We start from the raw sequence: 14,750 nt of genomic DNA on the forward strand, positions 1-14,750 counted from the left end.
CATGATTACACCTCTGAGATAATAAATAGGCTAGGGCTAAAAAAAAAAAAAAAATTACGGGCTGTTAATCTCGTCAAGGTGACAGAATAAGTTTCTCTTCATTTACACACACACACACACACACACACACACACACACACACACACACACACACACACACACACAGAGAGAGAGCCGCGGCTGTTGCGCAAGAGCCACTGTGGCTTGAGTTTGTAACAGCATGTGCATGGTACGGAGAGCCTGCAGGTCCCGCTATGATTAACTGCAACCTAACAACCATCCTCTATCTTTACTGTCTCCCCCTCACACACGTGCGCGCGAACGGACGCACACACACACACACACACACACACACACACACACACACACACACACACACACACACACACACACACATTTGCACAAAACTCTCACTCCTCTTCCCTCTCCTTACCTGACATTTATCCCACGAAACCACAAAACCCCCCGTCCCTTAAAAATAACTCTTGTTCTAACTTGGGAGCTGCTTGAAAAGATTTTTTTTTTTTAAAAAAAAGCTTCTAAACAACTGCGATATTCAGCGTAACATCCACGATAACAGGCGAGTAATGTCGGGAGGAAATGTGGACTTTCCTCAGCCGGTGCAGGCTATCCGTTATCATTATGACTTTTCCATGCGAGCCTGTGTTCATTCACGGCTCCTCTGCTGTTCTGTAGCCGCGCGAGGGGCTTCCTGCCTCGGCCACATGAAGTCAATTAACCGGTCCCAGAGGGGTGCCCCTTCCCGAGTCTTTATCGGCACTGAGGTTACCAAAACACTGCTATTGCTTGCTTTTAAACTCCACACCGCTCACAGACCAATTACGGAGACTTACGCATGTATGTAACAAATCCGGACAAGGGATAATCCATCAAACGGTGAAATAAATGAATTATTCGATATTGTGGACATTTTGCATTAAAATGTGTGTTTTTACAAATACACAAAATATGCTATTTTTAGATATTTTATGGGTCAGAAAATGACTCATGCATTGAATTAGTAAAAATAAAAGGAACACACATGGTGTGTGTAGAACAACAACATAAAGACACATCAAATTGGATATATTCCAAAAGTGGGGAAATAAAGTTCCAAAATTGAATTTGAAATATCACAAACAAAAACATTGCCTACAACACCCCCCCACCCCCACCCCCTTACCCCCTAGTTTACTACACACACCTACTGACACACACACAAACACTCTCTTTTTCCACACACAAACCATGAGGTGGTAAGAATCACAACAGCAAATGTCTGAACATACATCAAAGAGAAAAAAATATAAAAGTTTGGTCCTTGAATATAGACTGAAGACGTGGAGAGAGGGAAGGAGAGAAGAGGCAGAGATGGAGAGGATGAAGGGATAAGGCTGAGCTGACGTACCTGCTGGGACATTCTGTAGAGGAGGTTGCTGTCAGTGCTCTGCTGCTGCCATGTCCCCATGAAGCCCGGCTGCTCAGCACTAGGCGGTCTGGTGCTGAACTGCATGGAGCTTTCGCCTGCTCCCTCAGCGCTGCTGCTAACGATGCTAATGCCACCCAGACCACTTCTGCTGCTGCTGCTGCTGGTGGTGCTGCTGCTACTGTGGCTACTGGAGGGGATGCTCGTGCAAACGCCAGCGGTGCCGGTGGGTTTGTTAGCCTTAGCTGGAGGTGGCCTGGGCGGCTCCGGGTCCGTGCTGGGCTCTTGTGGGACTGTGTCGCACTTACTGCCTCTCACATCCAACTCTGCCTCCTTGGACTTAGACAGAGAGAGCGAGAGACAGAGAGGGAGGGCAGGAGGGATGTGGGAGTGTGAAGGAGGAGAGAAGAAAAAAAAGTCAGTGAAGGTGTGTTCTTTTGGGGTCGTGTTGCCTTTTTTTTTCCCTCTTGCACTGGTCCTGCTTCTCGAGGAGGATAGCAGTGAGAGGGGAGTTGAGGGAGTATGTGTGTGTGAGGTTTCTTGGCAGCTCTGATGGCGGAGGAGTGTGTGTGGAGTTAATTCTCAAGAAGAGAGAGAGAGAGAAAAGAGGGCTTGCAGTGAATTTCCTCAGGGGCCTCATCTTGGACAGGGCAAGATGAGCGGAGCACTTGAGGTGAGGAAGGATGAGGAGAAGTACGGAGGTGAGGAGGGGGCTGATGAGAAGGTGAGCAAGAATGGAGTAAAAGAAAAAAAAGGGAGTTATGGGAATTAGCGAGGAGGGGTGCATGATGTTGCTTGTGGCCTCAGTTTTTTTTTGTTGCTTTAATCTGTCAGTCATTTTGTACTTGGACTCAACTCAAACACACTTACATGCAAATACACACAATGAAACACATTTACCTGCATGCATGCATGCACACATTCAGATATGCTAGTGCTCTAATATCAGCCTAAAGAAATTTCAGAAACATGGTAGAGAAAAAGTTGCACAAACTGTGAGCTGCTATCAGCACACTCAACACTAAACACATGCACAAATAAGGATAAAAACAAATTTATGTCATTCATTTTTGATTCTAATGTGATAAGTGAGTCTTAAATATAAAATGTATACTATATTGTTAATCATAAACAGCAAGCCAACAACTAATTGTGAAACATAAATAAACAGTTTCACACAAAAACTGTGTTCAAAAATGTATTAAAAAAAAAAGTAAATGATTCTAAATACTAAAAAAGTCCCAAGAAAAGCGTCTTCTAAAGCAAACAGCTGAGCCAATAAAATGCATGAATGTCTCTTACCATCAATTCTGTGCCTGTCCCAGCAAAGTGAAGATGAGATGTGGGAGTGAGCCACCAGCTATCCAGCTCTCCCTGCCTCCTGCTCCTTTCTCTCTCCCTTACTCTCTCTCTCCCTTACTGTCTCTCTCCCTTACTCTCTCTCTCTCTGAGATTGTGTCCCTCGCTCGACGTCTGTGCCGCCTGTCCTCTCTCTTTCCTCTCTCCCTGCTTCTCTCTCTTTCTCTCTCTCTCTCTCTCTGACTCCTCTGTACTCCGCTGCAGCCGCTGAGGAACTGAACTGAGCGCCTGAGCTTGTATGTATGTGTGTGTGTGTGTGTGTGTGCGAGAGAGCGAGAGCTTGTGAGAGCGAGCGAGTGAGCATGTGTGTGTGTCGGGCCGGTGCAGGCTCAACTGAGTCAACTGTGCCGCTCCACTCTGAGATGCTCAATGACATCGCGCTGCACGCTTCCTCACACACACACTTACACACACCCCTCCTCTGCTAGGAGGAGGAAGGTGGGGGCAAGTGTGGGTAAGGTGGAGGGAGCGTTTGTCCCCCTGCCTTATTACCATTTGCGCTGCGAGCGGCCGGCACGTCTCAAAGCAACTTAGTTCCCCTGAGGGACCATCCCGCCACACACACGCACACGGTGCTTAGCAAAAGAGCTTTTTCCTTGGAAAAACATCTTGAAGAGAAGCATCACCGTTGCAGATTGTTATCAAGTAGGCTATTTGTTTCTTTGTTTGAAAATTTGAAAATGTAGTATTGTTTTTAACAAAAATATTCTTTAATCACAGCTGAGAATTAATCTATTTGTACGGTGGCAATAAAAAAAAAAAGAAAAGACATCTCTAAAAAAAATCTGCTGCCTTTGTTTGATTTTCTCCCACTCTAATGAAAGACTAATGGAACGCAGGCAATCTGCCACCAGCATGCATAGGAACACACACACTGGCAGGCACACACACACACACGGAGGAACATCCCCGCGGAGGCTCTCAGATTTTAATTAAGAAAAAAATGAGGAAGAGGTTCCATTTTAGCCAAATTGGTCCCCACAGCAGCAAAGGTAAGGGAATAAAATGAGGGATGGAGGAGTAAAGGGAGGCAGACACAGAGAAAAAGACACACAGGAGGATAAAACAAAAAAAAGAGGAAGGATATCTATTCTTCCTTTGACACAGCATAGGACATGTCTCAAACAATGAAGACATCCCCCCCATCTCCTCCTCCGTTCCTTCTTCTCTTCCCTTTAAATCCCCTTTTCTCCACCCCAGTCTTTTCACCCCACCATCATTAGAGAAATGACAGACTAGGTGCCTCAGTCCACAGCGCGGGGGAAATGTCACTGTGATCTTTCTACCACTGAAGGAACAAAAGAGAGCGGGACAGATAGAGAACTTCTTTCTCCGGCTGCATTAAATGGTTTCTGATATATAAAGTCATTTCAAATTTTGTGGTAAATTGCTGCAGACAGCTGCTTGGTTGTCTGTTAAAAGCCTTTTGTACGATGTACTAATGGCAGTATACTGTTAACCTTTGCTGAGATTATCACACCAGCCGTTACTGGTATGTACAAGGGGTTTCTGCGAGCAGAGAGAAAAGTATACAGTGTGTGTCTTACCACTTTGAAAATGTGTCTTTTGTCTTAAGCTCAATTTACATCGTCACTTCTTTCTCCCTCCCTGCCTGAATCTTATTCCTGCTTTTGTCTCCTGTGATGTTTTTCACCACTTCTAGGTCTCTTTATCTCACCACCCCCCTCCCTCTCCCACTTTCTATTTTTTTTCTTAATCTATCTTTTGCATAGTGGCCTGCACCTTGTCAGAAGCGTGTGTCACCTCCTGTCCAAGTACCGCACGCTCTGCTCTTAGCAACTTATTGAAACGGTAAGGCTAATTATATTAAGTGACAATTTAGCAGCCGAGGTTCCTTTTTGCTTTCCAGCTCTCCCCTCTCTCCCTCTATCTCGCTTCCTCCCCCTCGTCTGTAAATGTGCGAGTATGTGGGTTTTTTCGAGTGGCACTCAGTGTTTCAAGTCAAGCTGGTGGCTCAGCTTCTGACCTGGCTGGTTAATGGCTGTTATTTGTGGGAGGGAGGAGTGGACTCAGCCAATATTGCTCACTCTCCCTCTTTTTCTTCCCGTTCCCTTCCTTCCCCTTTGCCTCTGCTGATGGTAATGGCCATGATGACAGAGGAAATGAGAAAGAGACACAGAAGTAAAAATACCGAGATGAAGAAGTTTAAAAGGGAAACTGGGAGGAAGAAGGAAATAGAAAGATGAAAATGCTGGGAAGCAGGAAGAGAGTAGGAAAAAAGGATGCAGGGGATTCACAGGCTCCTTTATTAAAACTATTATTGTGCAGGACTTGAGAATTCCCCCCAGGGCAGGGGTCCATGTCGAAGCCCATATAATTAACTAGAGGCTCAGCTACGGATCAATTACCAGACAAGCAAGTGATAGCCGAATCAATGGAAGATCATCAGGCTCGTTATCAGTGTTGCAACTCATTAGAGGAAAAGTGAGGTAGAGAAAGAAGGAAATAAAAAGAGGGTGGGGGAAGTGAGGGTGGTTGGGTGAGGCAGGAGGGGAGGTCAGGGTTGGTGGCAGTGTGTTAGCACCAGAGGCTGATGGGTGTGGGTTGGATACTGGTGTGTGATGTGTTGTAGTACTCCTTAGCTGCCGGTGACCAGTGACAGGGGAGCCCTGTATGACAGAGTGCGGCCGGCTCTGTAGCAACAGTCACTGAGGCTTGCGTGGATCAATACAAGTGTGTGTATGAGGTTAAAGCTCTGCCTTATTCCCCAGTGACTTCCACACTCAGTCTGGGGTACAATCTTACAATCCAAGCAGCCAAAAGGGGATTGTCAAGATTGAAGAGTTACAGAGCAAAGCCTACATTTCCAGAGTCAGAATTATAGGAGAATGTTACCCAAATGTATAAGTTACCCCCATCCAGGAAATGCTGATGGGGGGGTGTCATTAGTCCATGCATTTGTAGAGAATAGAAATGTTTAAAAAAAAAAGATAGCTATTTAAATATCTGTAAACAAATCTTTTTAATAAGGGCCAAAAAGGTGTCAAAATGTGTATAAATCGTGCAGCGTAATGGACAGTAAATATGTAGCACGATCCAGCTCTGGCTGGGAGGACTGGCATTTTTACCGCAATGCCTGATCTAGTTTGAACACAACCTTATTTTGGTTCTTTATTTGATAATGTATTGCCTTGAGTAATTTTTAAATCTGATAATGATGGATTTAGGCCAGCGTAGTGAAAACTTGTATACTCATATACCTTAAGTCATATCATTTCTTTTAGGTGTACTTTGGCAGTGATATCCATTATATCAATTCATATACTTTGTCAGTTATTTCTTTCTTCTGTTTTTAGTCTCCCTAACTTTCTTTTTTTGATACTGTTTTGGTACAGGAAACAGACTTGATTTATAATCTAATTACAATTAGGTCTGTTTAGTGTGTGACAGTACAACTTCTCCTCTGTGCATATAACTATGAAGCTTTGAACTTTAATTCTTAACTCTCTCTTTATATAATACCAATTTTGGTGGTGTATAATAATGTGATGTAATAGTGTAATTTATTTAATTGGTGTGAATGGCTGTAATATGCTCCAAGTTAAGTGTACAAGTTGTAATTTGTAAAGTACAGATTTATAGATAAGATATAATTTAAAGATAATTTAATGTAAAATAATGTAATGTAAAATAAACTAAAGCCTGTAGAGCATGCCAGGTAAAAGAGAGTAAAAGAAGTACACAGAGTAAAGTTAGACTTAAAACATTTTTTATTTTTCGTAAGCTACAAGTGTGTTTTATAAGGCACCCTCCATCACAAATCCCACATTACTATACCCCTCAAACCTCTCAGCCCTGCCTGTTTGTTTCCCAAACATTGACATCTAATGGGTCAAATAGCCCAGAAATTGTGTGCGACAGTCTCAAGAAAACCAATTCCCCTTTCTACACTCTTAAATCTTGAGAGGCAAAGTACCTTACTTTCCATTTTCTATGCAAAGTGCGAAAACCTGTTCAAGCGAACAATGAGCACAAAACAGATGCAGATGGCATCAAAAAGTCATAATTAAGATGCTTGTCTTCTGTGTTATTTTTCTGTTTTCTTTTTTTTTTTTTTTTTTTTTTACAGGGGGGATACTTTTTAATGGAATGAAATCACAACAGAGCAAAACCCATCTGAAATTGGCTTTTTACACACTTAAACAAGGGCAAATGGAAGGACAGAAGCAAAGGTAGAGAGAGCAAGAGAGAGAGAGAGAGAGAGAGAGAGAGAGAGAGGAAAGTGGAACAACATAATTTGTGCAGTGATGGTGATTATGTGCCACAGAAACAGGATGAGGATGCGAGAGAACACTGGTTCACTTCAGATTGCTACGTGAAAGAAACATCTAGAGTTCAACCGGTCTGCTGTTTTGTAATCCAAACTTTTTTGCAGATTGAAAGCTCTGAGATTTTTTTGTTCTTTTGAGGTCATATTATTTAAAATAAACAGACCATAACAATAATAGTCATGGTTCATCACTGGTGGGAAGTGGCATTTCCAAAAGAGTGAGTGCAGCCTTTGTACAGTAGACACATAAGCACATGGCTGAGGGACACGATTTATAGTCATACAGAACTGCTCACACACACTCTATAACAGTGCATGTGACAAGGAATAGCGTGTCGATCAGATGGCACAGGGATAGAACTGTCACTGTTCTTCTACCACTAAAGGGCCACAAGACATCATATGACACAGACAGGAACAGCCCTCCACTTGTGATAACGGCAGAGAGGGAGACAGGGAGAAAGACGTAGCTAGACACAGTCGAGGGCACCGAAAGGTCTGAGAGAAACGATAGACAGCCACATGATTGTCTGTGTCACTGATCACTGCATCTGGCCTCTACTAATAAGTGCACCTTTGTTAAAAAAAACGAGGGAAAAAATAAACACCAGCGGAGCGTCTTCTTCAAGTCTTAAGTCTTAAGTTATATACGATCTTCAACTATATTTGTTGTAAAAAAGATGAATGGTTGAGAACACAATCTGCTAATGTCTATTTGGCGATTCATGACCTAATAACACGTTATGTATGAAGTGCTCCAAGTGTTAGTTTTGTTTTTCCAAGAAGCAAAGACTTCACTTATGAGATCAGGAGAGAAACTACAATTTTATTAGCGCCAACGACACTGGTGCACATGTGTAGCCACACGCATGCACACATGCGCGCGCGAGCACACACACACACACACACACACACACACACACACACACACACACAGATCTTGATGAAAGTCCTGACTGAACACTTGTCTGTGGAACGGCTAATAGCAGCCAAAGGCCAGGCAGAGGGAGACCACCTATTTCAAGTCAACCACGCTGCTTAATTTCATCGTTAGCTGCATTGCAGGGCTGATTTGCTGAGATCTCTATCCTCCTTTCCCCTGCTCCCACTCTGCATACATACACACACACATACACACACACACACACACACACACACACACACACACACACACACACACACACACACACACACACACACATATCCAGTACACATCTGCACCTTTGACCCTGCAGGCACCGAGCTGACCATCCATTGTTCTTCTCACCAAATTACAGCAAACCCTACAGCAACCTGTCGGCTTCCCTTGCTTTACCTTTCCTGAACTCCATTTTCACCCCACTACACACACACACACACACACACACACACACACACACACACACCAATTTAGTAGGTTATCACAATACCAATACAGGCTGTCCGTTACCCCAAAACAAACATACATGTCATAAATAAAGTGCCTCCTCTAGAGACTTTATTAGAGATTATTTTCTCAATTATTGGAACAATTGTTTAGTTTATTAAATGTCAGAAAATAGTGAAAGATTTATCAAGAACCCAGAGCCCCAGGTTTTGTCCAACCAACAGTCCAAAACCAAAAGACATTCAATGTGCTTTTATAAAATATTAAGGCCACCATATATTCACATTTGAGAAGCTGGAAACAGTGAATATTTGACATTTTTGCTTGAAAAATGCAGCTTTTTGTGTAAAGTCCGCATGAAATGAAATCAGTCTTCTGATTAATACAATATTGTGCCTTTTAGTAGTTTACTTTTACTGGCAGCCTTTACAATACGAAGCAAACAAAGACATCACCGAAGATATTTTGGACTTTTTTGATTTCCTGAGTGCATTTTTGTTTCGCACATCACCCTCCATCCAACATGAACTCCACAAACTGACTTTGACTTACCAAAACTTTAATGACCTCTCCATTTAGCACACTATCCTGATTTTCCAGCCAGGTTTTGCTGCTAAAGTACAATAACATTTTATTTTAACCCCAAATATACTGACCCCCACAATAGGATTTTGGCATCAATAGGCGGTGGAAGTTATTATGTAGACAGTTTTACTGTACAGAAGAATGGTGGAAAAGTTCATGTGTGCATCTCTAAACTGCTGTATTTCTGTAACTCGAGTCTCCAGATCCCACCAGGACTTGAGTAGAAGATCTCAAACATAGCAGAAAATGTTAAATTAAAAATACTAAAAGGAGAATATGAATATTGGGATTGTTCACATTCTGATGTAGTCTGTAGCATCTTTGTTAGCTGGTCTTCATTCTACATATGCTATTGTGTGAAACCACAGTAAAGGTGTGGGGCATCAGAGAAAGGGTCACAGTACATATGAACTAAAAGGTGTAGGGATACTGTGTGGCAGAGGAAGACATAGAAGTAGAAGAAGAGGTTGAGTTCCAATACTTGCTGGGCTGGTTTCAGGGCATTTCACAGATGTGTATATCAGGGCACCCTGAGCCCATCGCTCTGCTTTTTCTTATTTCCTCCTCTAACTGCAGTCATCCACACTCACACTTGGATAATTCTCTTCTAATCATCTCTAGCTCTTCTCCTCCTCCACCCTCATTTACTTCCCTCATGTCTCCCTCCCCTTCTACTCTCTCTCTTCTCACCTCATCAGACAGGCCTCCACCTTACCCCTCCGCTGCCTCCATCCCCTCACTCCTGTCCTCTCTCACTGACCCGTGCTCCCCCCCAGTCATAGGGCGTTGTGTCTCTACCTGCCAGGCTCCCTGACAGCCCAACGTCCCCCCTCACCCCCAGAGAGGAGACCGCCTGCCCATCCGGAACACTGCTGTGGCAACCCTGCCAGCGCCCCCATTGTACAGCCCCCCACCACCACCACCACCAACCCAATCTCCACCCAACCTAGCACTGATAGTTTGACAAAGTCCTTCTATTCTCTTTGCTAACTTCCCATCTCTCAGTCTCTCATTATTCTGTTTTTACTCTTCCTCTCTCACAGCCCTCAGATTTTTTTCCCTTCTGACCTCGCTAATACATCTTTACCTCTTTTAGCGTTCTGCTCCCTTTGACACTCACTGAAACACTTCCTCCTCTCACCGAGGTTCAGATAAAAGAGAGTGTAATGCCAGTGGTTGTTACAGTGACCTTCATAACTGTTTGCTTGAGGATTGCTGTTTGTTGTGGTGGGACAAAATACTGACCGGAAAAGCAGCAGGAAAAGTAGTATTACATTACTGTAGTGGCTTAAAAAGCAGTGGAAATTACATTTGAAAATGTTTCGCGTTCCGTGTCATATTATATTTGAGGACTTGACAATTACGAATTTCCAACATCAGGTATTTTTTGAGTGCACAGAATGCTGGCTCCTATAGTGAGGGATGCATTGTGGGCTGTTTGTAGCTTTAATGTTGCTAGGCTAATGATTTTCTTCAAGTCCTTAATGTGTCTTTTCGAGTTAGTCATCCCTAAAAGTATTTATGTAGCCAAGTTTAACTTACGGGAGTTTCTGGTGGCCAAACCTCTCATTTAAAAATTACATTTATATAAATATATATATATATATATATATATATATATATATATATATATATATAAAACAAAATTGGTTTTACCAGTTATGTTGTGATGGCTAACGTAATCTCTTAATTCAAATTAATAAACCAATACCAGTTTGATTGATATTGCTTTGAGTGCACAAAAAAAAACATGATTTAGGAAGATAAATAAAACGGAGATATCTGTTTTTCGCAAATGAACCCTTTGATGTGGTTTGGGATAAATGTTAAGTCACTGCATACTTTTTCTATATTAAACCAAGTACTGGCAGTGCCTAAACATAACCATAAAAAAGCTATTAATGTGATGTTACTACAAGCAGACACTGCATTGCAAGACTGGAAACAGAAAACTAATTAAATCTGTTGTCTGTGAATATTTTACTAATACATTCAGTATTAATATTTTTGTCATTAACAACATTTCCTCATTATGTTTATAGAAAATGTAAACCGGCCAGCATTGCGTTTCCTTCAAAACATATTTGCCGTTGCTGTATTGCTGCATTTCCTTGGAGACATGGTTGTGATGGCTTGTTTTGTTGCCACATAAGAAAATAAATTCCTGACCAATGAAAACCAGGGACCGAATCTTCTGTCAAGTAGCCAAGAATTAGTTGTGTCACAGAATTTAATGATGAGCTCATGAGGACAGCCTGAAAAATACAAACAGCCAAACTAATTCTGACTACTTCCAAGAGTGTGAGTATAAGACTGATAAACAAGCTACACTATATGGTTTTAATGGAAGTATTTCATGTATCACTTTTATGAAAGAAAAGGCTTCAAGGATGAGGACTCTCTTCTCCTAAAAGTATCTCAGGGAAACACTCCCAACAGGATGAGTCTTTTTCCAAAACCAGATGTTGGAAAAGGGGGAGCCGTCTTATGGTCAGGGTCATCTTACATTTGGTCCAATACGGCATATGAAATTACTAATTTTGTCAAATTGAGACTAAAATCCAAGCAAACAGGGATTTATTATTCTAATACTTATGTCTAGGTATGACTGTGTGTCCAAATGTTCCGAGAGAGGTCATCAGTAACCAGCTGTGCATCTGCTAAGTGGTGAGGTAGTGAAGTAATGGGAATCACACGTTAGCCTTTGTAACAGGGAAGTCCACAACTGCTTTTGATATAAAAATATAAAAATTCAATGACCTCACAAAAGTTGAGAGGCATGTGTACCATCTGAATCCTCCCTGAAAACAAATGCTGAGCTGAGAGGGAGGTGGGAACTAAAGAACATGTGGGTTACATTAGCCAGGGGAGTCTTTTATTTATGGCACACACATGACAAGGAGCATAACCACTAACAACACGACAAACACACAAACACTTGTGACTTTCCCCGGCCAAACAAAACCCCCAAATAAATGTCACACAAATCATCCTGTGGTAGGAAAACCACTTAGCAAACAAGCAACAAAGTTTGGGTTTGGGATACTTGTAAGTAAAGACTATTTTAATCACAAAAAAACTTTCAATTCTCACTCCCAGCATGTCCTTCTTCTATTCATTTTGTTTTTGTGGATGAACAGGAAAAAAGTGCCGCTTCAAAAGTGGTTATTTTTTATTTTTAAAGTTCTACATGCACCCAACAATCAGCACCTTAAAAAGTAATGTAGCTTCTCTTCCGGTGAACCCCTGGAGAGGTTCTAAGTGTAATGCCCATCACAATGCCCTCCCCTACTTCAAACGTCTTGTAATTGAATACTATCCAACAGCCCAGGCAAAAATCAGCTTACTGAATGCAGAAAGCAGAAAAAAATATATGAAGAAACGATTATTATTCCACCATCAGGTTTCAATTACAAGGAAGGGGGGGGGGTTAAGTGAACATCAAGTCATATTAAAATATATAGGAGGCCACTGGCATTGAGAGACTGTGTTGAAAGCTCTCGTGTATTAACACACATTCTTACACGTGGCCAAGTTACATTATTTGATTATTACAACCGTAGCCACAGGTTTGGCGTGCAGGCTTTAAATTCCCGCTTTTGCCTTAGAACAACTTCCACAGAGAACAAGAACCTATTAGTCTGGAAACAGTGATGAGAGAGAGAGAAAGAAGAAATGTCTACATCTGGAATGCACAGAGGCCAGAAACCCAACTGTGTGTGTGTGTGTGCGTGTGTGTGTGTGTGTGCGTGCGTGCGTGCGTGCGTGCGTGCGTGTGTGTGTGTAAGGCATGGGCGCATATTCCATCTTGCGTGTCTGCGTTGCATTGCTTTAATACATAAGACACGTAAGACATATTTAATGACAGAACGGATGTGTTGTTCTGTGTAATGAACCTGCATTGTAAAAATTTAGATTCAAAAAAGTGGCTGCTGTTTATCATCTTCCTCTCACTCATAAATCATCTCATGCTCCTTTAATTCTTGTATGTTTCTGAGCGTTTATGTTCACTCTGCTGTCTGTCTCTCTTTCTCTCACAGTCAATCTTTCTCACTTTGTCCTTACACCCCACCACACCGGATTCTGTCACCTGTCTGTGCTGGTTCTATCAATCCCTGAGAGGCAGAGGGATGGCCGCCGCATTCCCAGAGGCAAGACATAAAGGGCTGTGAATGGATGGATGGATGGCAAGGGGGACGAAACCAATGACTAAATTATTAAGTGACACTTTGCTTCGCTTTGAGACACACACACACACTCAAAAGGCAAGCGGGTAAACGCATTAGAACAGTTAGCCCCCTGAATGCACCCGACAACTCGACTACGCACTAATTCACGTCAAAATCATCAAACCAGGCCTGGGGCTCTTAAAATTTTTACGCTACCGCTTGAAGGGATGTCGTGGAGTCTTGGAGGCTTTCGGAGAGTGAGTGGCCTTGTCATCGCAGCCATCGCTGGCAATAAATAAGTAAATATGGGAGAGGAGTGGCTAAGCAGCGTTGCCACATAATTGACAGCACCTATCCACTGTGCATTTGTGCCCATGTGCAAACATCAGCGAGTAGCTATTCGCACCTGTGCGTGTGTGTGATTGTCCTTTCCCAAACTCTGACAAACTCCAGGGGGCCCTTGCTCTTACCACCATCTCCCCAGCTAGAATGTGCCGAAGTGGGGCTTCATTCACTTAAGTTCCACCTGGCCTTGATTTCCTGTAGACAAGGCTGGAGCACACTGTGACAGCTCTGGTCTAATTTGGTACATAAGGAGATGAGCCATTTGGCCACCATGGACCCAGGCTCTATGTTTAGGTCTAACGGGGAGAGCACAGCCACTCAGTTCTCAGTTTGTGGGGTTGCAACAGTACTGACTGAGGTTCTCTATCCAGCTGTACCAGGTTCACCCTCTAAGTCTTATAGTCCTTCCATTTACAAAAATTATACAAGACACAGGATATTGGGCCTCATTCACCAACCGTTCTTAAGAAGAAATGTGTTCTTAAACCCCACTTACGCACTTTTTACGAAGATTCTGACATTCACTAATGTTTTCTTATCTTGGATTTGTTCTTAGCTAAGAACAAAATCTACGAACACTCAAGAGCACTCTTACGCACATTTAAGTGATGATAATTTTCTCCAAATAATTGGTTACTGCATTTTATTTAATTCTACAGTTGTTTACAATGATAGTATTGTACTGTAATGTATTTCTGATCATTTGTTGAAAAAAAAATAATAGTATGCAAAGAAACACTAACACTGCAATTTATATCAGCAATTTAGCTGATTAAATCCTACGTTACTTGGTGATTGATCGCGCTATTTATAGGGCCAAAATGCAGTGGTGGAATGTAACAAAGTACAAATTGTTACTGTACTTAAGTAGCCTATATTTTTCACGTATCTTCGTTACATTTTGCAGCAATTATCTATACTTTCTACTCCACTACATTTTATACAACGTTTGGTTACATTTTCTGATCAGTTTCCTGACCGTCACACGTTTGTCTCACCAGTGAAGTTTGGTTACCATAGATATATATGGGGCATCGCCGAGCCTTCATCGGCTTCCAAGCTCCGGTGCTCCAGAGCCCAGACGCAGCGCCGCAGCGCCGCTGACCCTCAGTAATACAGCCTCCGGTAAAAGTGAAAATGAAAATGTTTTTTTTTTTTATTATTCCCATTTTTAAATCATAGTTGCCATCTATTTCTCTCCACAGCGTC

The 14,750-nt window shown here is 42.3% G+C and overlaps 1 protein-coding gene across 4 annotated transcripts in view; it reads right to left on the reverse strand.

The window, feature by feature from the left end:
• Positions 1 to 14,750, reverse strand: part of bnc2 (basonuclin 2) — a 168,027-nt gene that overhangs the window by 90,477 nt on the left and 62,800 nt on the right. For 3 of the 4 annotated variants that reach the window (XM_031276834.2, XM_036000074.1, XM_036000076.1), the window contains exon 2: positions 1,409 to 1,765. In XM_031276834.2, coding sequence (XP_031132694.1) covers positions 1,409 to 1,765 — 357 coding nt within the window. Of the gene's footprint in view, positions 1 to 1,408; positions 1,766 to 2,728; positions 3,263 to 14,750 lie in introns of those variants that run through there. The other variant, XM_036000075.1, reaches the window with a different exon arrangement.

Source organism: Sander lucioperca, chromosome 4 (genome assembly GCF_008315115.2).
Source record: "Sander lucioperca isolate FBNREF2018 chromosome 4, SLUC_FBN_1.2, whole genome shotgun sequence".
NCBI lineage: Eukaryota > Metazoa > Chordata > Actinopteri > Perciformes > Percidae > Sander > Sander lucioperca.